Raw genomic sequence first — 24,199 nt, 5'->3', positions numbered from 1 at the left:
AAAACTGATATTTCAAAAAATTTATATATACCAAAAGTCTGCATAAATTTCAAAAACTTTAAAATTTAAATAAATTGCAATAGGTAAAAACATTTTGAGTTTAAAAAAAAGTAACAATTTTGAAAAATTCTGACAATCCTGAAATTTCTAAAAAAAATTAATTAATCGATCAATTAATTAATTAATTAATTAATATTTTTTTTAAAATCAATTAATTAATTAATTAATTAATTAATATTTTTTAAAAAATCATTTTTTTCCACAAGTTTGCAAAATTTCCAAAAACTTTTGAACCAAAAAAATCGCAAAAGATAAACATCTTCTGAAATTAAAAAAAAATTGCAAAAATTTTTACGTAGGAAATTCACAAAAAAAAAAATTTCTTACTTCAAAAGTTTGCAAAAAGTTCCAAAAAGTTGAGAATTTAAAAAATTTACAAAATATCAAAAAATGTGGAATTAGAAAAAATTGCAAAAAATTTTGAACTATATGGAAGAATAACTTTATTTGATGATATACTGATAATATCCCCTAACTCTTAATGTTTTGTTGTTGCTTATGTCTTGCCACACCTTAAACATGTATATTTAGCTGGCACCAGTTAAGCAGGATTAAAATCTGTATTTTCTTCCAGATTAGTCTTTTTGTAGATGTAGTTATCTCCCCAGGGCTGTAAAACTTGAGGTTAGCCACAGGTGCATGGAAAGTTGGTGGGCTGTTGATGTTGTAGGAGGTGAAGTAGAGCGGTGGCAGGCTTTATTGACAGACGGGATGATTAACCATCAATACCCTCTGTAAGAAAAATAACAATTCTTTATTTCAACAATATTTTTTAAAGCTACAAGGAGCCACTGCTCAGTCAAAGAGTTGCTGGTTGCAGACCCTTGCACATGAGGACTGATTCTAAAAAAGTCTGCAGACAGTCTCCCAGCCCAGCTCTGCCCTCGCTTTGAATCTATTCCTGTCAAAAACTTCCTCTTTGTCTGCCTGTCTGCTCCACCGTCTGTCTTTATCTCGTTGCCTCTCGACAGCTCTGCCAGTCCGCCTGTCTGTTTGTATTTCAGTTTGTCTTCCTGCGCTCAGAGTAAGTGAGAACGAAGTGAAACCGGGTGATTATGTCTGCCGGAGCGGAAAAAAATTCCTGAGGCATGACCCCCCCCCCTCGGCCTCTGGGCTGGGATGGCGAGCTGTCAGTCGGCCAGTTCATTGTTGAGCTTTTGTGTGTGACATCATCCCTGCGCTGCGCTGATCCACGGCGTAGAGGTGATTTGCCGGATTAACAGAAACAAAAGGCCACGACCGCTGAACGCCTATCAGTCTGTTCCTGCTACTGTGGCAGATTACCGCTCGGCTTCAAACAGACGATGCTGGAAAACACTCGTCGCCCCTCAGGTAAAAGGACAAGTGTCAGGTTGAATTATGAGCTCCATTTCCACAAAGAACAAAATTATCCCATTTTAACAAACCAGAACATGCAAATGCTGAAAACAAGCTTCCATGGTAACATTTTTCCAAGCCCCCATGTGGAAATAACTTTGGCTTTAGCCTAATCCCCTTCGGAGAAAGCTAGCTTTTAGGAATCTGTTGTTGACTGGTTACATAAACTGGTGCCTTCGAAGAAAAGTAACAGCAGACCTCCTGTGATTCAGACTTCTTAAAGGCTGTGTTTGCAATGAAAGCTAATCTGAGTAACATGAACTTCAGCTGGTGTTTTAGCCTTTGACTTGTGTGTTAGCCTTTAGCCTGTTTTTTAGCCTTTCACCTGTGTTTTAGACTGCAGCCTGTGTTTTAACCTTTTAGCCCATGTTTTTGCCTGTAACTTGGGTTTAAGTCTTTAGCTTTTGGGTAATCATTTAGCATGTGTTTTAGCCTTTAGCTGGTGTTTTAGCCTTTAGCTGGTGTTTTAGCCTTTAGCTGGTGTTTTAGCCTTCAGCCTGTGTTCTAGCATTAAGCTCATGTTCTTGCCAATGACTTGTGTTTTTGTCTTGAGCTCTCATGTAAGCACTTTGCCCCTGCTTTATCTTTTAACCTGTGTTTTAGCTTTTGGCTAGTATTTTGGCCTTAAGCCTGCGGTCAAGCCTCTAGCTCTTGTAAAAGCATTTAGCCTTTGTTTTTGCTTTTAGCCCGCATTGTAGTCTTGAGCCTTTACCCTCCGACGTGTGGTTTAGTCATTTGCTGGTGCTTTTAGCCTTGGCTTATTTTTACAATTTAGCTGTCTTTCGCCTGCATTTAAGCCTTTAGTATGTGTCTTGGCCTTTAGCCTATGTTTCAGCCTTTGGCTGAAGTTAAAGCTTTTAGCTTGTATTTAAGCCTTTCACCTGTGCTTTAGCCTTTAGCTTGTGTTTAAGACTTTAGCCTGTGATCTTATCTTTGACTTGTGTTTAAGACTTTAGCTGGTGTTTTAGGCTTTAGCTGTTGTGTAAGCCTGTAGTTTTTGTTCAAGCTTTACACCTGTGTTTAGTCTTCAGCTGTTTTTTTAGCCATTAGCCTGTTTTTCAGCCTTAAGCTGATGTTTTAGCCATTAGCTGGTGTTTTAGCCATTAGCTGGTGTGTTAGCCTTTAGCTTCTTTTTTAGCATTTAGCTTGTGCTCTATGACTCTCCCTAAACTTAACTCTTGAAGGCTTTCAAACCACTACATATTTCTATGTGATAGAAATTCCTGAATTTGTTTGTGATCAAGAGTTCCAATATTTAAGGAATTTTCAAATTGAAGGACTCTTCTTGAGATTTTTTTTTTTTTTTTTTTTTAGAAATGAATGCCTATAGATTTTTTTAAATCAAGTTGATAAAAAGAAAAAATAAATAAAAATTTCCAAAACTTCCAAAAGTCTCCCAGGAATTTATAAAAGGTGAACAACAAAAACCTGAAAACTCTAATAATCCAGAGCTAAAATCCCTTGGAAATTTTCAGCAACTTTCCTGAAAATTGCAGGAAATTTTCCACCCCTTTTGCAACTCTACTGCAAACTGTCCAAACTAGCACCCAACCAGCTGAAACAATGTCATTTCATACAAATCTTCATGTTCCAAAGAGTGAACTAGTGGACTGATTCAGGATCCTTTGGGCAGTGGCGCCAGGCCCCAGAGGGCAATCCTCACATGTGAGAAAAAAAAAACACAAACGTGGGACCAGAGAGGACGCTCCACATTTCCAGCGATGTCTGAGAGGCTCGCTCTGAGAGTGAATTCTCTGAGGCTATTACAGTAAACAGAGTTTGGTTTGGCACGGCGCTGGTTTAAGGATCTGCTGACATGAAAACGGTGGTTTTGTGGTTCACCCGCTGCAGATGAAGCGGCACCAAGAGAGCACATCCCAGACGTTAACAAAGAGTGACCCTAAATGGCTACATAAGTGTCTTAAAATACACAAGCATCCATGAAAATGAAGCTTTACCCAAAGGGAAACATGCAGAGGGACCAGACTGTGGGCGTGGAAAAGAAATTCCTCAGCAGTTATGTCTGCTACAAGTTTTTGCTTCTCTTCTCTTTTTCTTAAAGCCTCAGATTCAGACATGAACTGCAAGAAACTTCAGATAAATTCCCAGCTTGTACGGTTTAATTCATCGTCTTCCTCACGCTGAGGTAATCTTAGAACGTGTGAATTGAATAATGTGAAGCAAGGTTAACCCCAACAAAAGCAAGCTCCACCAGACGTTTCCCTGCAGAGGCCGCAGGACTGGGACCCCCCTGCTGAAGCCATAATGATGTGGGGTTCAGGTTTTGGGACAGCCTCAGCAGTCACAGCGGAGTCCTCATTCATCACGGCATGCAACAGTAGGGTAAGCGATTAACATTTAATGAATGGAACAATTAACCCCAACAGGTACAGGGGGTCAAAAAGCAGCAATTAGTGGGATGAACTTCAGCCTCCCATACTGAGAACGTCCAGATTGATCCACTAATGAACAGAGTGACTGACTGGCTGCAGGCCAACTTTGACAAAACCTGGTGGATTTTAAAGGAAGAAAACAAAGTGACGATCTTTAATCTTTATTTAGATTTAGATCTTTATTTAAAATTGCAAAAATTAAAAAAAATGAAATTTTCTAAAGAAAATGAAGTTTAAAAAAATTCAAAAACTTGCAAAAAATTATGAATAACAAAATAAGTTGGAAAAAAAAATCTAACATTTTTGAAAGAATTCTTGAATTGGATACTATACATTGATAATAGTGCTTACCTCATCATTTTCTGTTATTTGCTAATGTCTTCCCATATATAAAGCTTGCATACCAAGCTGGCACATCAGCAGTTAAATGAATCAGACTTAAAATCTGTATTTTCTTTCAGATTTGTCTTTTTTTTTAATTTAGTTTTTTTACCAGGGCTGTAAAACTTGAGGTTAGCCACAGGTGTAATCATCAATTTAAGCATGAGGCTCCAGAGCCGCAGGTTGCTGACCTCTGCTTTAACACAAACCCCCTTCGCTATGATTGGCCAGGCCTGTGAAAAGCAGGGGCCAGAGCTTTGGACAGACCTTGGTGTTTGAGGCCCGCTCCTCCAACATGTCATTAACCAGTCAGGAGAGCCTACTGTGATTCACAGATTTCTACAACATATCCATACATACAACCCCCCCTTTAAAATGCTTTAATAATGAGTAAAATAATTAATCAGTTATCCAATTGGTTAAAATGTGAATCTGTAAATGAACTGTCTACCTGATGTGTTCAGTTAGAGGAGCTAACAAATATTTGCCTTCACATACTGACGTTTGTGTTGGAATGTGCCAGAACCCATAAATGTTTTTTTTAATTGCTTTAATACAACACGAAGCAAACCACACAAAAAGTTACCTTCAAAGTGCCGATGCTGCTTTAATAATGTGCGATACGTGTGTGTGAGTGTTTGCGAAGGCGTGTTTGAGGAATGTAGTAAGTGCCAGGTAATTAGGGTTCAGATCCAGGTATGTGGAGCCGCAGGGAGGCTGGAGCACAGACAGACAGACAGATAGACAGACACTCAGCGGGTTGAGTATGGCTCAATCCCCTGCCAGGCACAGCCACTACAAAAGCACTCAGGTAGGGACACATCGACACTGGTGTGGTCCCCGTGATCAAAGCTTTCAGCGCAGCCCTGCCCTCATGCCTTGGAAATGGACCAATTAAGGACGGGGTGTGGGGGGAAGGTGGGGTGAGAGTCGGCTGGTCGCGCTGCGCTCCATACACCGAGCTGGCAGCGGCTTCAGACGAGGTAATTATACACACTCACCCTGTCTGTCTCTCTAACACTCATACTCACTCATCTCTCTACACCCCGGCATTATATCCCTTAAACACAGCCCCAGATAATATGGGCTGACATGAGCCAAACTGCAGCGACACGCAGGACTCGGCTGCAGGTAGAAGCACCGCAAACCTCCTGAAAAGCTGCGCCGCACTTTGAAGACGGCGTCAGTAACATAAGCAAGACTCGCAACCGGTGTCGGCTGTCATCTCTCTGATTTATGGAGCGCCGTTTCGTTTTGAGCTGCATCATGACAGGAAAGCAAACATTTCATCTGCTCTGAGGAGTATGACAGGAATTTGTTCGTGGAAGGGCAGATATTTTCAAAAGGAGCTTGTGAAAAACCAAATTTTACAAGTGGTGCTGTAACAATTCAATAAAGGCTGCTTGAGTGGTTGAAAATTTAACCGCGAGCAATTTTGACAATTACCGAGACATTTAGCACATTTACCCCAGAGAAAAGGAAAGCGTTTGCTTCTTTCAGCTTGTCGTATGTAAATCACGTCTCTAAAAATGATGTTACAAACTGTCAAAGTGACGCCTTGGACCACAGGTTGCTAGACGGATCCCCATTATGTAAACTGTCTCCAGCTGCAGGAGCGTGGATGATGCACGATTACATTTAACCTGGAATAAAAGGATGATTAATGAGGCTTGACCTTTATGGATTAATGCTGCTACTGCTGCTCTGACCCTTTCAGCCCGATGAAATGTAAGCTGAATGCTGGAATAACAATGTAAAGGTGAGCTGCTTAGCCAAACAGATCAAGAAGTATTTGAACACAGATTGCTTTTGGAATTACAGAAATGAGCATTAATCCAGAGCTCTGCGCTCAGGATGGACGTCTCCACCACTTTTAGCTCCTTTGCAGTGAGGCCTTTAAGGCTGGAGGTGCATGGAGGTCAGAGGTAACAGGCTCTATGCACAGATCACTTCCACATTGGTGTGAGGATGTTTGGCTATTTCTGGTTACCAAAAGAAAATTTAGAATCCAACAATAGATGGTGTCATGAGGGCAGAGGTTAAAGATGCTATGCTATGCTATTTCTTTGTTTAAGTCCACTTTTTACTGGATACAACTCGCTGAGGTAAGATATTTATCAGTGCAGTTACGTAGTGCTAGGGTTTGAAACGTGACAACTAGCAAAGGTTGTAGTAGCTGACTAAATGTAGGGCTTTCGGCAGCCCGATGCTACGACATGTCCGTAGGCTAACGTGCAGTGGCTCCTTGTAGCTTTAAAAAAATATTATTAAAAATAAAGTTGTTTTTTTCATACAGAAAGAATTGATGATTTAAGACACTGACCCAAAATAATAATCTTGTGTTAACGGTTTTTTAAATATGTACATATTCATGTACTAAATATGCATCACATCTTGCAAAAAAGCTTTCAGATTATTTTATTTTATTTTACTTTATTTTAACATTTTTATTTATTTATTTATTTTTTGGGGGGTGCAATTTACTTTCTTTCTATTTTTTTTTTTTTTTGCAATTTCCAATTTTTAATATTTCTTCAAACTTAGAAAAGAAAGTCAAATTTTATTAAAGATTTTGCACATTTTTAAAAATTCAAACATTTTGGAATTTCCGCAAATTATTGAATTTTCAATTTTTTTAAAAAAATTGCATTTTTTTTTCTTTATTTTAACAGCTTTTTGAAAATAACACATTTTTTATATTACATTTTTTTAAGGTTTCACAAATTAATTCAGTTTTGCAAATTCTTGACATTTCAAATTTTTGGATTCTGTATATTTTTTTTTTAATTTCTTTTTTTTATTTATGCAACTTATTCAAATTTCATATATTTTGCTTATTTACAACAAGACAAATTTTTCTTTTTGTCAAAAAATGTCAAAATGTAATAAAAAATAAAAAACTAGAAACTATTTTTTTTGCTAAGTATGGAATTTTTTTGAAAATAAAGCAGATTTTGTGGCTCCTGAATGACCAGGTGAGCTGAAGCAAAATGGCTCCTATGAAAGCAAAGGCTGCAGACCCCTGCCACAGACTGTATAAAACATGGACGTAGTCTCCACAACACCACCCGTCTGTTCCTGAAACCGTGAAATGAAGCCAATCTGTGGATGCAGCCACATTCATTGTGACACCTGCTGTGAGTTTCCTTTTGAACAGCTACAGGACGCCTGTCAGTCACGTGACCTGAGCTGTGTCTGTGATTGGACAATCAAAGGATCCTAATAACTTCTAAACCACAGAGTTAGTAAAAAACTTAATTTTCAACACTGTAAGGAAACAAATTATAGTATATTGTAGCAGACAGTCTGCTGAAAGAAAGTATAACATTAAAGGACTAAATTGTTGGTGACAATCACAGTATGCTTGCTGTTTATATGCATCCTGAGATGTAACCGGAACGCTCCTTTGTGCCTTTTAGACTCTAGGTATAAATAGGAGGGTACAGTCAGTATGAAGCAGTGTTTGGCTGGGTTTTACTAACAAGTTCTGTTACTTATAATATGGAAGACGCTAATGATCCCCTCTAGAGTAATCACTGAGAGTGCAGTAATGAGTGTGTGTGAGACAGAGATGTTCAGAGAGGGGAAACATGTGCCGATGTGTTGATTTGCAAAGTGCGCTCGCAATCTGGATCCTGACACAGGCAGATGCTCCAGCCAGCACTCTTGTCACTCTCCATCCTGCTCAGGGTGGCTTGATATCTTCATTTTCCTCTGTTCAAAGAGGACGGCGGGGTCATTACCGTGGACATGTCCAGTAGCTATTTGTAGCTTTGGATAAAAGCAGGAGGATGTTGGTGTGTTGCTCAATTTGCCGGTGCAGGGATGTGTAAAAAATAACAAACATATTTACAGCAGCAGCTGAATATCGAGCTGCTTTCTTCTTGATGAAGGCAAGGACACGGCTTTCTGTGCACTGAAATATAATATACAGCCTTGAGTTTATGGCAGCAAATGACTGTTTCCAGCTCCACGCCACAGGAAAACCAAAACCAAAGAAAAACTCCTGTATCTAACTCTTTCAGCCTTTTTTAACTCAAACTTTAAACACAGATTGTTTTCTTTTTGTCTCAAGTCTTTTCACACTTACAGTCAACTAGATGACTTAGCTAATGAGCTACAGTTAGCTTAAGCTCAGCTTGTGCCATGAAGCTAGCTGAGGTTTTGTTTCTACACGGAACTGCTTCTTTCAGAAGTTTTATTAATTTTGTGAACAAAGAGACCAGCTCCTAGTTTAAAGTTGTTAAAGTTAAGTCTTTCTTTGCAAAGCTAACCCCGTGTGATGCTACGTCCAAGGAGCACGATGACACAGCAAAAAAAAAACAAACAGATGCAGATGTTAGCAGAGCAAACTGAATGTTCCCAACCAAGTTTGAAGATGAAAACTCAATCTTTCTGAACAATTTCAAAAGCACTTTCTCTCAGTGTGTAACTGTTTAGCCTAGCATGTGAAGAGCGCGCTTCACTTGTGTGAAAGCTAATGTTGCTAGTTCTGCACCACATGTCATTCTCTACTCTCTGCTCACATTTCTCAGTAGCTTTTTGAAGCTCTCCTGTCCAAATAAATGTACAAAAAAGATAACTTCTAGGGATGCAGGCTAATGTGACAGCAAGCTAACTGTCAGTTTGTTTAGTAGTTTAGTAGCTGTCCATATGTAGTGCTATCGGCCTCCTGGTCATGTCCTGCCAGTCATCTACCAGTCAGAGCTAACATAACCTCACTCTTCATTTTATTGATAGACTCTCAAGTTTGAACAGACCACTGCAGAATAACTGCTGACTGTGGGTTGGAATCAACATTAGCACAAACAGTTTAGCCCTTTAAGCCTTTAGCTTGTGCTCTATCTCTCTCCTGTTTCTCTTTCTTCTGCTCTTCTGTCCTTTTTCTGTCTGAAAGTTAGGCTCCAGTTTTATCCTTAAGCTCACATTTTAGCCTTTAGCTCGTGCGCTGTCTCTCTCCTGTTGCTTGTGTGGCTTGTGTTTTAGCCTCCAGCTTGTGTTTTAGCCTCTAGCTAATGTTTTAGCCTTTGGCTTGTGTTTTACCCTGTAGCTCATGCTTTAGCCTTTAGCTCATGTTTAAGTTTCTAGCTCGTGTTTTAGCCTCCAGCTCATTTTTTATCCTCTACCTCATGTTTCAGCCTCTAGCTCGTGTTTTGGCCTTTAGCTTGTGCTCTATCTCTCTCCTGTTTAGCTTCCCTCTGCTCTTCTGTCCTTTTTCTGTCGGGCAGTTAGGCTCCAGTGTCTTTTAGCTCAATTTTTAGCCTTTAGCTCATGTTTTAGCCTTTAGGTCATGTTTTAGCATTTAGAACTTGTATTAGCCTTTAGCTCATGTTTTTAGCCTTTAGCCTTCGTTTTAGCTTTTACCTTGTTTTCTAGTCTTTAGACCATGTTTTACCCTCTAGTTTGTGTTTGCGTGTTCAAGCCTTTAGCTCGTGCTCTATCTCTCTCCTGTTTATCTTTCTTCTGCTCTTCTGTCCTTTTTCTGTCTGACAGTTAGGCTCCAGTGTCCACCACCACTACAAAATTAATCACAGAAATCGTTTAAGCAGAGAAAAATACAGATGTCTCTCCTCACTATCAAACTTTGATTCGTAAATGAAGTATCGATAACGCAGCCTGGACTCAGCCTTGCTGCCTTCACTCTGGGATCATGTAGACAGGCTGTCTGGAAGCAGCAGGAACCTTGGACGAGAATAGCTCTGATAATGTATCTGTCATGCATGTGTGTCATCAGGACCTGTTCCCCTGCTCACTGTGGAAAAAGAAATGGCTGCACTGACTTCTTGCGCTGCTTTATTTCAGGCAGTTACCATGACTGCATAACTCCAAGTGACACACATACCCCGTAACTCACACATGTTTAAATACAGTTAAAATCTAAAATGACGGTTACAGCGCTATAAGCATAAACGCAGTTTCACCACATCAACTAAATGAGAAACTCGCTGATGTTTGGCTGAACTGTGGATGGGAGTCGGTGTAATGTCTTCCTGAGAAACAAAAAGCAGGCCAGGATTGTGTTGATCATGTGAGAAGCTGCACAGTAGGAGGGAGACGCTGCTGAAATGCGAGAGCCAGCTGCAAATACAGAATAAATGCAGCTTTCCCACATTTGCACATGCTCCCAGGAGAAGGGTGGTCAAGTCTTTCCTGAGGACAGACACTCGGAGAGAAACTCAACAGATGATAAAAAGGGGAAACCCATCCAGTGAGTGGATATGCATGCACAGCAAAGCACTTAAAGCTCCACTTATCAGGGTTTTTGCTCCAAACAGCAGCAAAGACGTGCAAATATTCTCATGATTTATTCCACAGACTATTTCCTGCAGATGGGGAAGTGATCATGAGCATTTGAGACGATAAAGGTGAATTTATCAGCGCTTAGCTGCAGACTCTTTGAGCAGCATGTCATTTCCTTGGCTGAGATAACATCAAAGCTTTGCATTTGCTCTAACGAGTCCAAAGCAGGGAGGTCAGAGGTCGTGGTGATAGCCATCACTTTGCTTCTCTCCAAACAGATAAACGCTGGTACTTGTAATTTATGCTAAGCACAGTGGTTTAAAAAGGCCCTTAAACATGAGTTGTTTACAGAGGAGCCTCTGAGGAAGTGTATGTGGGACTGAGTCCATGGGATGGGAATGTGATCTATCCCCTTCAGTGCTCGGTGTAACCCCGCTTCTCTGCAAAGTAAACAGCCACTCACTTTGCTAATTGACTTTCTCCGTCCTCTCAGGACAATAGAGGCTGGTCCCTGGCTTCTTTATGACTTCCCCTTTTTATGAGCCCTGGCTTGATTATGCCTTTAAGGGGCCCTTAATAAAGACTAAGCAAACAGAGCCTTTCAGCAGAACACATGGAAAACTCGGAAGCTGTTGAGAAAGGATTATTCTGTGTGAGTGTGTGTGTGTGTGTGGCAGAAAGCCAGCTCTATAGCATGGGACAAAGATGGAGGATATACACCAGAAAACATGAGGGGAATGAAAAGTTCAGGAAAAGCTATAGGTGGAGGAAAACAGCAGGGCCGTGAAGAAGCTCTCTGTTCAGGTTAGAGGAATAAATGCAGTCACCACGTTTATAAAAAAAAATCATTTCTGTATGACTCAGCCAAATGATTGATCAAATGTTTAGATTGAGGGCTGTGCGGTATGGGTAATGTCTATGCCTAACTTGAGTTTCTTGCTACTTTAACGACAGTTGACAAACAAAATTTTGATGATGGCAAAAAATTGTTTTTCATGATGTATTAAACACAGTCACATACTATCCTGTATCATACAGCTCTGTATAGTATGGTACTGTATGGCATCCTAGTATTGGATTGTAATGCGCTTATGAAATTATGTTAAGTTACACTACACTGCGTTGCAATATGTTGAAATGCACTGTTTTAAGTTACAGTTCAGTGCGCTACATTAGATCCCAATGCATTATGTTACCTTGCATTGCACTGCATTACATTGGGTTGAATTACGTTAAATTACATCAAGTTGCAATATGTTAGGTTGCATTAGATTACTTTCCATTGTATTACATTGAGTAGCATTACATTCCGTTGCATTCCGTTGCATTGCATTGAGTTAGGTTGCATTGAGTCAGGTTGCATTAAACTGCATTCCGTTGCATTAGATTAATTTGCATTACATTCAGTCTCTTTGTGTTGCATTACATTACAATGCATTATGTCCAGTTGCATTACATTGAGTTGTACATTATACACTGTTGCATTGCATCGCATTATGCTGAGTTGCATTATACTGAGTTGCAACATATTACATCTGGCTGCAGTGTGTTGCATTACATTGTGTTGCATTATTTTGTGTTACACTGCATTGCACTGCGTCCTGGTTCATTGTGTTCCATTATGTAACATTGGGTTGCAATATATTACAGTACATCATGTTGCACTGCAATGCGTTACACTACATTGAGTTGCGTTACATTGAGTTGCGTTACATCAGCGCTTCTCAATTATTTTCTGTTACGCCCCCCCTAGCAAGAAGAAAACAATTCGCGCCCCCACCCCACCACCCACTCTCCGCCGCAACTATACATAATAGCATTTGTCTATAAAATAGTTATAGGTACACCTCTGCATAACATCGTATCCTTGTTAACATAAAGAAAACAAAAAGAAAGAGATATAGTTCAACTTACAAGAATAACCTTATTAACATTGTCTATTAGTCTGTAAGAGAAAAGATTTTAAGTGCATCAATTTGCCTGAAATTCAAAAAATAATAATATCCTTGTATAAGCTGTAAACATTTTTGACAGACTTATTGCACCATTTACTGCTAAAATTAAAATTAAACAATATCAATAAATGATAAATTCAAAAAATTAATCATTGTAATTATTGTAGTACGGCGGAAAAAAAGCATGATCCCCAGGGTCACACGCGCCCCCCTCAGCATCGCACTGCGCCCCCCAGGGGGGCCCGCCCCACTATTTGAGAAGCACTGCGTTACACTGAGTTGCGTTACATTGAGTTGCGTTACATTGAGTTGCGTTCGTGTTGCAGTACAGTGCATTGCGTTAAACTGTGTTGGGTTTAGGGATGGGTACCAAATAAGGTACTTTTATAGGTACCGACCAAATTCTGTCAAAAGTACCAGGTACTGATTCTCTTAAAACCAGAAAGGTACCATACTTACGTACCTAAATGCATCCTTGTGACTGTGAGAGGAAGAATAGGCTATTTTCCATACTGGACATGAACACAGCATTGCAAGGTTATTCATTGAAGAACAAATCTGTTGAAATGAAAAGAAGTCACATTTTATTCCCCCCCAAATAAGATACTTTTTACCACACAAAGACACCAAAAAGTACCTAAAACTGGTACCAGTGAGTACTGGGAGCGATTACCAGGTACCAGGCATTGGTACCGTATCATTTCAAATATGAAGGTATCCAGCCCTAGTTGGATAACATTGTGTTACCTTATATTGTGTTACATGGCATTTTGTTGCATTACACCTGGTGCATTAAAATGCATTGCACTGCGTTACGTTGAGTTGCGTTATAATCTGTTATGTTACATCATGCTACATCCTGTTTTGTTTCTTTATGCTTTATGTCATATTGTAACGTGTTGTGTAGTCTTGTGTCTTATCATACAATGGCTAATCGTTAATCGCTACCATATGTATACCATACCATTTTATATCTTTGTGTTATAGTGTTGCAAATCCAGTCACAAGTTTGGTACCTGTGGTTGACCAATACTGGTTTTAAAGGTCAAACCTAAAACTGATCATAATAAGTTCAGAAGAACTATAAATAATACTTAAACCAATGTGCATCCACGGCGGAAACTGAAAACTCTGTCAAGATTCAGAATTTGAAATATTTTACAGTTACCTACCAATCAGAAAATGTCACGGACAGGACATTTAAATGATAAAAATCACAGAGTAATAGACAATCCAGCTAAAAAGTGAAGTAGCTGATTTTTAATTTTCCCTGATTTATCGGGGTCATTTGAATAAAACGCTGATACAGATAAATGGCTACATGCCAGGTTTCAGCCAAGGACGAAAACATTTCAACATGTCAGCTCTGCTTTTATCCATGGTTTGCTCCAACTGGAATTCCCCTCGTGAATTAAAATAATTAGCCTGAATGTTGAAGCCTTTGCAGAGAAAAAGACAAACTTCCAACTCTAGTTTTTTCAGACTTGAGGTGTTTTAAAGGCACATTCTGTCACACTAACTCTTGGCAGGTGCCCTGTCAGCCCCAGAGCCCTTTACAACCCTTCAGAGCTGACAGGGTCATCTTAAACAAAAACCTCATTTCCTGCCAGGCGAGAGTGCTGAGACATTTATCAGGATGAAAGGCCTGGAACAGGAAGTGAGGTGAGAGTTTGTCATGTAAGGTGATGAACTTCCTCTGTGCAGAAAAGTAATAATACAGTCAGTTCAAAGCGGCCTCCCCGTCTGCTCCCAGCGAACAGATGCAACACCTCTGGCTGCATTTCTGACATTCTTGGTGCCTGTAAAGCTGCAGGCCCCTCATGATTCACACCTGCACATTTGATCAGCTGTTCAGCGGGAGTCAGAGAAGGACTGAGACATCGAGCTAGCCAAAATGTTGGTGACAGAAGCTCCCCCACCCAGACCCTCACCAAAAACCAACTCACCAATCTATTTACAGGCTTGTCTCTTGTGGCATGACACCCACTTTTTATCGCCCACCCATCGGCACAATGCTGGACACTTGCCTTCGCAGCCGGTTTCAATGGCCGGAAATTGGGAACGCAAAACAGAGCAGCAGTGAAAGGACATGTGGCTCCATCAGCTTCCATACAAACAATGGAGAATCTCCCAGTGTTTAGCTTCCACTTCCTCCCCAAACGCAGCGCTAACAATGAGGCGCTATTATGACTGACTGTCTGCCGTTTCCAGCTCGGCTCTCTCTGGATGAGAACACATCTTCAGACTGTGTGGCCCTCAGCAAAATCATTTCAAGTTAAAGTGGATCATTTCAGAAATTTTTCGCTCTGATGTGATAAAAAAAAAAAAATAAAAGTTTATAATCCCTGGAAACCACTGTGGTAGAAAATGTGATCAGAGACTGAGGAAGGAATGGATTTTGTTATTTATCAGCTACAAAAGCTTCAGTTTCTGCCTCAACTTTATGGTTTTAAAGAGAAGAATCTGACAAACAGCACAGACAGAAAGATAAAACAAAACACAGTGGGTACAATCGACATCACAGGGATAGGAAGCTCACATAAAGGCAAGCACAGCCTGTGATAACCACTAAATGCAGCAAATAAACACTGTTAAAGGGCAGCGTCTGTTTACGCGTAGCATGAAGTCTCATCTGAGTCAACACAACAAGACGTTTTAACTCACAGCAAGATGTCTGTGCTCTGCGTTCATTTCTTTCGTATTTCAGTTGCTAGGCGCCGCCCTGTTGGCTATGGCTGCCTTTTGCAGCAGCTCTCTCTTCTTTGTCCGTTTCTTGTAATTTTTTGTCTCTTTCTGTAATCTCTTTGTATGGCTCATTTGTTGGTCATGGACACCAAATTGGTTTTGTCTTCAGTGATATTTTTACTATTTTTGCTCCTGTGTTTGTCTGGAGATCCTACATGTAACCATGGCTGCATTGTTTTCATGTGAAATCAGCTGCTAGCATGTCAATGCTAACTGGTGCAAGGCCAGATGTTTCCCCACAAGGTGAGGGAAAGGAGAGGAAAACTTGCTGATTCTCAGGTGAGAGCATTGTTTACATGAGAAATCAGCTGCTAGTAGCTTGTAGCATTTCAATGCTAACTGGTGCAAGGCCGGATGTTTCCCCACAAGGTTAGGAGAAGGAGGTGAGGACGACGTGCTGGTTCTCAGGTGTGAGCTAAGAACCTGTCCTTCCATCCATCGTTATTGGGAACGTAAGATCTATCTCCAATGAGATGGACAAGCTAACCATGCTAACCCAGCAACAGAGAGAATACCAGAAGGCAGAGTAGCATCATGCTATTCACAGACATGGCTAACAGAGCTAACACCAGACACCAAGGCCACATTGGAAGAGCTTCACCTGCTGTGAGCAGACAGGATCCAGGAGACAGAGACTGAACAGACTGCTGAAGAAGCTCAGTCCTGGACCCTGTGGAGGTGGAGGCTGGCTGACTGGACAATGATGGACAAGCTGTCAGCATCTATTTTCTTATGGATCTTTTTGCACTTTCTATACACTTTCTTACTTCTGTTGTCTTGATTGCTGCTGTGACTTCAATTTCGTTGTACTTGTTACAATGACAGTAAAGTTCTATTCTCGTCTATTCTATTTCTGCAAGTTTCTACAAAGCTTACGGGTACGGACCAAACGGAGCAGTACCACTGGAAACCATGGGGGCAGTGTTGCTGTTACTACACGATACATAGCTTTAATGAGACGACCACCGCCTCCTGCAACGTCTCCACAGTCGCCATGTTTGTTTTTGAGTTTGTTGTTGTCATAAACTTTTATCTAGCTGCTCCCCCTGGTGGATATATTGGTTAACAGCAATGCAAATGCAATTTACGCCTGGAACTTTGTGATTAGAAGGGCTGGGTATCATTCAGAAATTTTTAACACTGGTACCGATACCTTTATTTCGATACCAGTTCCTAAATGATCCTTTTATCAGTCCCAGTTTTATGATGTCAGTTATCTTATAAAAAATAAACACCAAATTATCGCCCATGCAAAAGAACAGTTGCAAACAAGTGACAGGTCAGAATGGGATTGGAGTTTAACTGTAAATTAAATTCATTCTGTTTTTGTTTTTGCCGGTGAAACGAACTGGACTTAAGGGTTGACCCGTGCTTGTACACGGCGTGGATGGCCAGTGTGACCTGGCTCTGAGAGGGAGGGGCTTAGCACTGAGGTTAGCACAGCTCTTTGAGAAGCAGTGCGTGCTGGAGATCAGTGCTTTCACGTCGGTCTCCACACTCCAGAAAAGATGCTAGCTTTGTCAGTAGTAGCTTTTTTCCCACAAAGAAAAAAAGATGCAGGATGGGTCTGAAAAGTCGCTTTGTATAATAAGCAAACTACAGGAAATCTCAGCCCAAAGAAAGGACGACTCTCACTGAACAAACAGCTCATTCAGCGACAAGCTGCATCGTTTTCTCTGCTTATATCGTCCCCCGATGAGAGATCCAGAAATGTGCAGCCCTTAGCACAAGTGTTTGTTTACATCCTGAGGAATAATACTCTCCCTCTTCGACAAGGGGTCTTCTGAGGCCTTGATAAGGATCATGGGTATTTATTACACCCAGCAGAGCCCTTTCACTGAGTTGTTTGATAATAATAACAATCCTGGTTTACACTAGAGAGTGTTTCCCGGTGTTTATATTAGCTCCAGTTTCTGCATAATGACAAAGAGCAGAGACAAAGACAGTGACACAAAGACGAGCTGTCAGACCACAGTTCATGAAGAATCCAGGCGTATCCACAGCACAGAGACGAGCACAGAGACGAGCTCAGAGGACGGTTTAAATGTGGATGAAGTCTTGGTTATACTATACAATGAACCTCCCCTGAGACTGACATTGTGTGTCCTGTAATTGCCCCGGCTCTGCCGCTCCGGTCGCAGTCTCCGCTGGGGGCTGACATCGCGTCTCAAAGGCAGAGGGGAGATATCTCCAGACCAATCACAGCCTGCGTAAGTCAAACCTCCATCAGCTGGTCACAGCTCCATCTCCTAACCCTCCTCTCACTCCTCCAGGGGAGGAGATCGCTGGGCTAGAGCCAATTCCAAACTGCAGTGAGTTACACACACACACACACACACACACATAGGAGAGAGACAGAAAGACCTTGACCTGCTCATTCCCCTCCACTGCCTCAACGCCAGAGCTCTGGCTCTAAATAAATACAGCCTTCAAAGGGAGGGATCGTTTAACCCTCTGGAACCAACACTTTGTTTCAGCCCTGGTTTCCACAGATAATCCCTCTCAAATCCCAAATCTCTGTGGGATTCATAGTTAGCCAAAGTGGCAGAAATATGCAGACAGAGCTTACGAAACATGTGGAAATCAGAATAAAGGCGAGTGTCAGTGTCGGTGGCGAATTTGGAAACAAGAAAGCGCAGTGTGCAGTAACTGATACAAAGGTTACTGAGAGTAAATGAAAGAGTAGAGGCACTTAGTCACCACACCGTCACTACATAAACAGGATATTCTCACGAGCTGATCGAACTGGAATGACAAGTACAGCGGATATACCGTCACATGAATACTGGAGGCTTGGTTTGGGAGAAGTGTGCGATCAAGAGATACTCGCTGCCTTCAATCCTCCGGCTTATGCAACGACTGAAAAGAGGCTAATCAAGAGGCTCTACATCAGTCAGATCGAGTGTTTCTAAAGATGTCATAGAATATTTCTGTAAGAGGCCCCGAGGACCTGAAGTCAAAGTCAGAGTAAAGTCAGTCAGAGACCAAAGTATTGCTGAATGAGGATGAAGAGTCCTGGTACTTACAAACTAGAGACAGATCTATATTTTTGACTTGTGACTTATCCTGCAGCCAACCAGCAGAGGGAGCTCTAAATCTTTCGGGTAAACACTTATGTTGTCCATTTACTTATAAACTGTAAAAACAATACTGAAAACACAAATACATCCAAGACAAAAATTCAAGACGGCTGCCATTTTTCAAGATGGCCGCGGCACTGGTCAAACAATTAAGTGGCGTAATACGTAAGTCAGTGGTATCGGCGTGGAAAGTGGCATGAGCCTTCTCCAGGAGTCACTTTACAATAAACTGCTCATAACCAATTCAAATTTCAAGATTGTGGACATTTTCCAAGATGGACACCTCCTTAGTAGAAAATTAGCATGTTTGAAAGGCAGGCGCAAACCGGCACAGTGTCACACACAAACAGCTGAGGAAATTGAGACGCAATTGAGGTGCAATAAAAGATGGACAGAGAGAATCTTTGTCTCTCGTCTATCCAACAACGCCATTTTTGAGAAAAATGATGTTTGAAGCAATTGAGGTGGAGAAATCAGTTGTGTGGGTCACAGGCTAGCAGGTAGTCGCTGCTGTGACTGGGCTAACATTGATCGTAAATGCCCTGGCAAGAGTCTGGGGGTCATTCAGTGGCTGTGGTCCTTCAACTGAGCAGATAAAGAGGGAGGTTCATCTCCTGCGCTCTCTAAATGAACGTTCATTACGCACAGGTGGAGACCAGCGCAGCCGGTGAAAACGTTAAAGCTCAAAAATGGCGTTGTTGGATAGACGATAGACAAAGATTCTCTCTGTCCGTCATCTTTCATTGCACTTAGACGCCACATGACCTCAGCTGATTGTGTGTGACACTGTGCCAGTTTGCGCCTGCCTTTCAAACATGCTAAGCATTGGCGCAAAAACAGTGACTGCTAACAGTTTCAGGTTTGATAAATCACTCTGTGAGCGCTAAATAAGATATAGATATGGTTGGCTGATCATACGTCTGTCAAAACATGAATGAATTAATTAATTTTATCAAAATTCTATCAACCATGCCTCACACTTGTATTAAGGAAAAGTTATTTTATTAATTTTGCAATATATCTTTATCATTTTATCACCTGGGCCTAACAAATTTAAACTGATTTCTTATTGGCCATCGGATTTTAAAAAAGCCAATAGCCTAAAAATGCTAAATATCGGCACTGATAATCGGTGTATCCCTCTTACAAACGCTACACATGCCTCAAAAAGCATGATATGCCCACACAGGATCTGTTGTAAACAAAACAGCATGTTGCACAAAAACACAAACGACACAACCTCTGCCCCCTGAGTGGCCAGCACACCCACCAATCACAGGCCTCCTCGTATGTAAACAGGAGTGATTCAGAGGAGCCCTCTCAGCTGGTGAGGCATATGATTCAGACACTTCAGGAGGAAAGGTCGCTATCAGCCCTGTGAAAACAAGAGGCCCTCTCAGTCCGCCTCCTCGCAGGACGCCGATCGCTCCCCAGCTGGGCGCTCCTCTTCATTTACTGCCCCTGCCTTTAACGGCCCGCTGCTCATTCATCACAGCAAAGAGCCGGGGCGCGTACGCTCGCGGGCCTTGTTGATCCACCCACGCTGAATGCCGAGGCGAGGCGCCGGACAGGTGAGGTCAGGGTGGATTAATAACCAGAGTGTAAATCTTTCTCCCACCCTCCTGCAGGAAATCACAGCCTGGGTTTGAAAGCTCCTCGGGATCTGCTCCACTCTGTCTCTGCTCATCGATCCGCTCCAACTTCATCGCTATCATTCAACGAGAGGGGTACCACTCACTTCTTCTGCAGACTGCAGCAGGTCTGGGAAGATTGAGGGTATGATGCTGGCCTGAACCTGAGCCTGAGTGATCTTTTTCATCCTATGCTGGTGTCAGAGTGATCACATCTACAGAGCCTCCAAAGCCAAAAATTCCAACTACAACTTCCTTGAAAATAAAAAATATGACAGCTGTTTTAAATCAAGTCAAAAAGATATTAGGTGGATTTTTAACACTCAAAAAAATGAAACATAGATTCCAGACAGAAACACTACAAGAGTTTCAGTTCATACAGTAGTTTAGTAGCCATCCTTATGTAGTGCTATCGGCAGCCTGGTGCTCTAAGACGTGTCTGTAATGTGTAACGTTAGTGAATCCTGGTTATGTCCTGCCAGTCATCTACCAATCAGAGCTAATGTAACCTCACTCTTCATTTTATTGATAGACTCTCAAGTTTGGACAGACCACTGCAGAATAACTGCTGACTGTGGGTTGGAATCAACATTAGCACAAACAGTTTAGCCCTTTTAGCCTTTAGCTCATGCTCCATCTCTTTCCTCTTTGTCTTTCCTCTGCTCTTCTGTCCTTTTTCTGTATTTTAGTGTGTTTTAGACTCTAGCTTGTGTTTTACCCTCTGGCTCGTGTTTTAGCCTCTACCTTATGCTTAAGCCTTAAGCTCATGTTTTGGCTTCAAGCTTGTGTTTTAGCCTGTAGCTTCTGTTTTAGCCTTTAGCTTGTGTTGTAGCCTCTAGGTCATGCTTTAGCCTTTTGCTCATGTTTTAGCTTCTAGCTTGTATTTTAGCCTCTAGCTCATGTTTTAGCCACTTGCTCACATTTTAGCTTTTAGCCTGTATTTTAACCCCTAGCTCATGCTTTAGCCTTTAGCTCATTCTTTAACTTCTAGCTTGTGTTTTAGTCTCTTGCTCATGTTTTAGCCTTTGGCTCATGTTTGAGCCTCTAGGTCATACTTTAGCTTTTTGCTCATGTTTTAGCCTCTAGTATATGCTTCAGCCTTTAGGTCATGTTTTAGCTTCTAGCTTGTATTTTAGCCTCCAGCTCACGTTTTAGCCTCTGGCTCACGTTTTAGCTTTTAGCCTGTATTTTAACCCCTCGCTCATGCTTTAGCCTTCTTCTTCTAGCTTGTGTATCAGTCTCTTGCTCATGTTTTAGCCTTTAGCTTATGTTTTAGCCTTTAGCTCGTGCGCTAACTCTCTCCTGTTAAGCCTCCTTCTGTTTTTCTGTCACTTTTCTGTCTGACAGTTAGGCTCCAGTGACATTTAGCTCAAGTTTTAGCCTTTAGGTCAAGTTTTAGTGTTTAACACTTGTATTAGCATTTACCTCAGGTTTTTAGCCTTTAGTCCTCATTTTAGCTTTTAGCTTGTGTTTTACTCTTTAGCTCGTCTTTCAGCTTTAAGCTCGTGCTCTATCTCTCCTGTTTATCTTTCTTCTGCTCTTCTGTCCTTTTTCTGTCTGACAGTTAGGCTCCAGTGTCCACCATCACTACAAAATTAATCACAGAAATCGTTTTCAGCAGAGAAAAACACAGATCTCTCTTCTCACTACTAAACTTCATCAGCTAGCGTGGTGTTGTCGCAGAGACTTAGACATGCAGTAAATCAGTCTGCTCCCGATACTAAGTATCATTTAGGAATAACCTACTGTATATTGGAGCTGATAATCTTATTTTAAAGTGTGGATTATCTTCAGACATATGTCTAAAAGGGAAACTCCTCACAGTCCCTTTCCCTGTTTTTATGCAGCTTTTCTGTTTCTTTGATATGAATTTCATCTTAGACCCAACAGATTTTAATTTGAAGTATTGGAATGAGGTGTAATTTTGATTGACTTGCAGAGTGGTTTCATCCCTTTAACCAGGTGATGCCCCTGTGTCATGTGACCTGCCTCCACCAGGGTCTTACCTTGTTAGAGTAGGGGGGCTTGGCGAGGTTGATGCCGTCTCTGATGAGTTTATCCCTGATCATGATCTTCAGCTTCAGCTTGGGGTAAACCACCAGCTCCCTCCTGTTGCCCAGCGTCAGGTTCCTCTGCGCGCTCATGTATCCACCGTTACGCCCCACGCGGTCACTGTTCGGCTCAGTCCAGGACTTGGATCCCCGCAGTCTGGACTCGTACTGGTCCACCATGTGGCTGGTGTAAATGTCAGCTGCGGGGGGCATGGGCTCCAGGGTGAAGTAGAGTCCGCTGGCTGTCTCCTGGGCTTCTTCTTTGAGCCTCCTGACCGCGTCGTGGATCCTCTGCCGGTGGTGCGGGATGTACACACCGATGGCATCCAGGTCCGGGTCTCCGATCTGTTTGCAGACCTCCAGATCGTCGTATCCATTATCCACGAAAGACTCCACGTACTGAGCGAGCTGGAGGGTCTTCAGCCACTCGTAGACAATGACAGGTCCGTTGCTTGTCATTTTGGCTGTTTTCAGATCAACTCGGGAAGGAGACGCAGGAGTGAGGGTTACTCTCCCACCCGGCGCTTCAGACGCATCGTAGGGTTGAGCATAAAAATGTGTGTTTTCACTGCGTGTGTGGAGAGTAAAGACTTCAGGATTAAACAATCAGTTGATAATCCATACCCAGTGTTTGGTTACCATTCCACCCTGAAGAGTCCGCGTTGTTTTCAGCCATTCACACACAGCTCGGAGGGATTTAGTCCGACACCTGTCAGTATTTACAAACCTTCAGCTCCACTTGACAAATCCCAAACGTCGCTCAGACACCAAATCCACTCTCCCACGGTGACTCACCATGCGCAGTAATGTTTCCTTAAACAGATAAGAGCGCAGTTGCCTCAAACTGTTGTCATTCAAAGAGCTGCTCAACCAGATTTCGTCCGTTACGCGCGCCGTCTGCTGCGTCTTCACGGATTATTCTCCTTCTGCAAAGTCATGCGTTTTTCCCCAAAGCGGCGACGCAGCCGTGAGATAAATCCACATGAATCCAAACGGGCTTTAAAAAATGACACAAGCCAAACAGTTCCGCGTCCGATCGCTCAGTCCAAGCGTAGTCCGGCACTTTCTCCAGCCGGCACATCAGCAGCACGGGAACTGCAGCCAGGAGCCAACATGCTCAGCGCTGCTCCTCTGCCGTCCACGCCCCCTAAAATCTCACATTTAAAAATAGTGATGCGCGTCTCCTCTCCACCTCCCCGCTCTCCAAACTTGTCACGCCGCCTCGGGTGAGACTCGCACTGACTCACCAGGTTTCCAGTCCACTTGGAGAAAGTTGAAACAGAGCAAAAGAAACGCGCGTAAACCTGACGCTCAGTTCAAACTGATTTTCCTGCAGCCGGTTTGTGCCACATTTTTATTATTCCCCCTCAGTGTTGCTCGTTTCTCTCCTTCCCCTTTCTCTCTCTGATACACACTCTCTCACTCATTCAGCATTTCCACGGTGTGGTTTCTCAGGACACACGAGCTCCCTCTATGTGTGATCCGAGGAACTGCGTGGATCTGCAGCTGATGTAATGGGACAGGGGTCTGCGGCCTCTAATTTAAAAGGAGCCATTTTTCCTCAGCTCACCTGGATTAAAGTCATTCAGGGGCCACAAAATCTACTTAATCTTCACAATAAAGAGGAAAATTGTCTAAAACTATAAACATAGTAAAAATCTAGTTTCTTGTTTTTGTGTTTATAAAATTGTAGATGTGATGTCTTAGTTTTATTATTTTGATACATTTTTAAATACTTTTTTTGAAAAAGAACAAATTGTGATACAAATTTCATAAATTTTCAAAATTTCTAAAATTTCAATGAGTTGAAAAAAATTCAAAAATTGTTAAAATTTGCAAAACATTTTTCAAAAAATGAAATATAAAAAAAATGTGCATAAATTTAAAATGTTTTAAGATTTTATACATTTGCAAAAAATAAAGATTGTTATTTAAAAATGCTGTAATAAAAAGAAGTAAGAATGTCAAATATTTGCAAATTGTTTTTGTAAAAAAAAATAAATAAATAAAAATGTACATAAAATTTTGAAATTTAAAAAATTTGCCAGAACTCAATACATTTGCAAAAAAAACAGAAACTTTAGATGTTTTTTTTTTTAAGGAAAGAAATAAAAGGAAAAGCTTCACTTTAAAAAAAAGTTGTAAAAAGTGAAATTTTCTAAAAGAAATTGCCAAAATTTAACACAACTGCAAAAAAATAACAAATATTGTAATTAAAAAAAAACTTTATTTTGAAAATTTGTAAAAATCTCAAAAACTTGCAGTTTTCAAGAATTAAATTTCTAA

At 41.3% G+C, this 24,199-nt stretch overlaps 1 protein-coding gene across 6 annotated transcripts in view; it reads right to left on the bottom strand.

Moving 5' to 3' along the window:
- Nucleotides 1-23,297, bottom strand: part of sash1a (SAM and SH3 domain containing 1a) — a 305,437-nt gene extending 282,140 nt beyond the window's left edge. For 4 of the 6 annotated variants that reach the window (XM_074684619.1, XM_074684620.1, XM_074684621.1 and 1 more), the window contains exon 1: nucleotides 21,869-23,297. In XM_074684619.1, the coding sequence (XP_074540720.1) occupies nucleotides 21,869-22,372 (504 nt within the window). In that variant the 5' untranslated portion in view covers nucleotides 22,373-23,297. The remainder of the gene's footprint in view (nucleotides 1-21,868) is intronic. The other 2 variants (XM_074684625.1, XM_074684624.1) reach the window with 1 other exon arrangement.
- Nucleotides 23,298-24,199: the final 902 nt, after the last annotated feature.

This window comes from Halichoeres trimaculatus, unplaced genomic scaffold (assembly GCF_033239565.1).
Source record: "Halichoeres trimaculatus isolate MK-OKI-2021-1 unplaced genomic scaffold, fHalTri1.1 fHalTri1_scaffold_13, whole genome shotgun sequence".
Taxonomy (NCBI): domain Eukaryota; kingdom Metazoa; phylum Chordata; class Actinopteri; order Labriformes; family Labridae; genus Halichoeres; species Halichoeres trimaculatus.
Note: the sequence above shows the minus strand (reverse complement) of the source record. Positions and strands in the feature narration are given on the sequence as shown.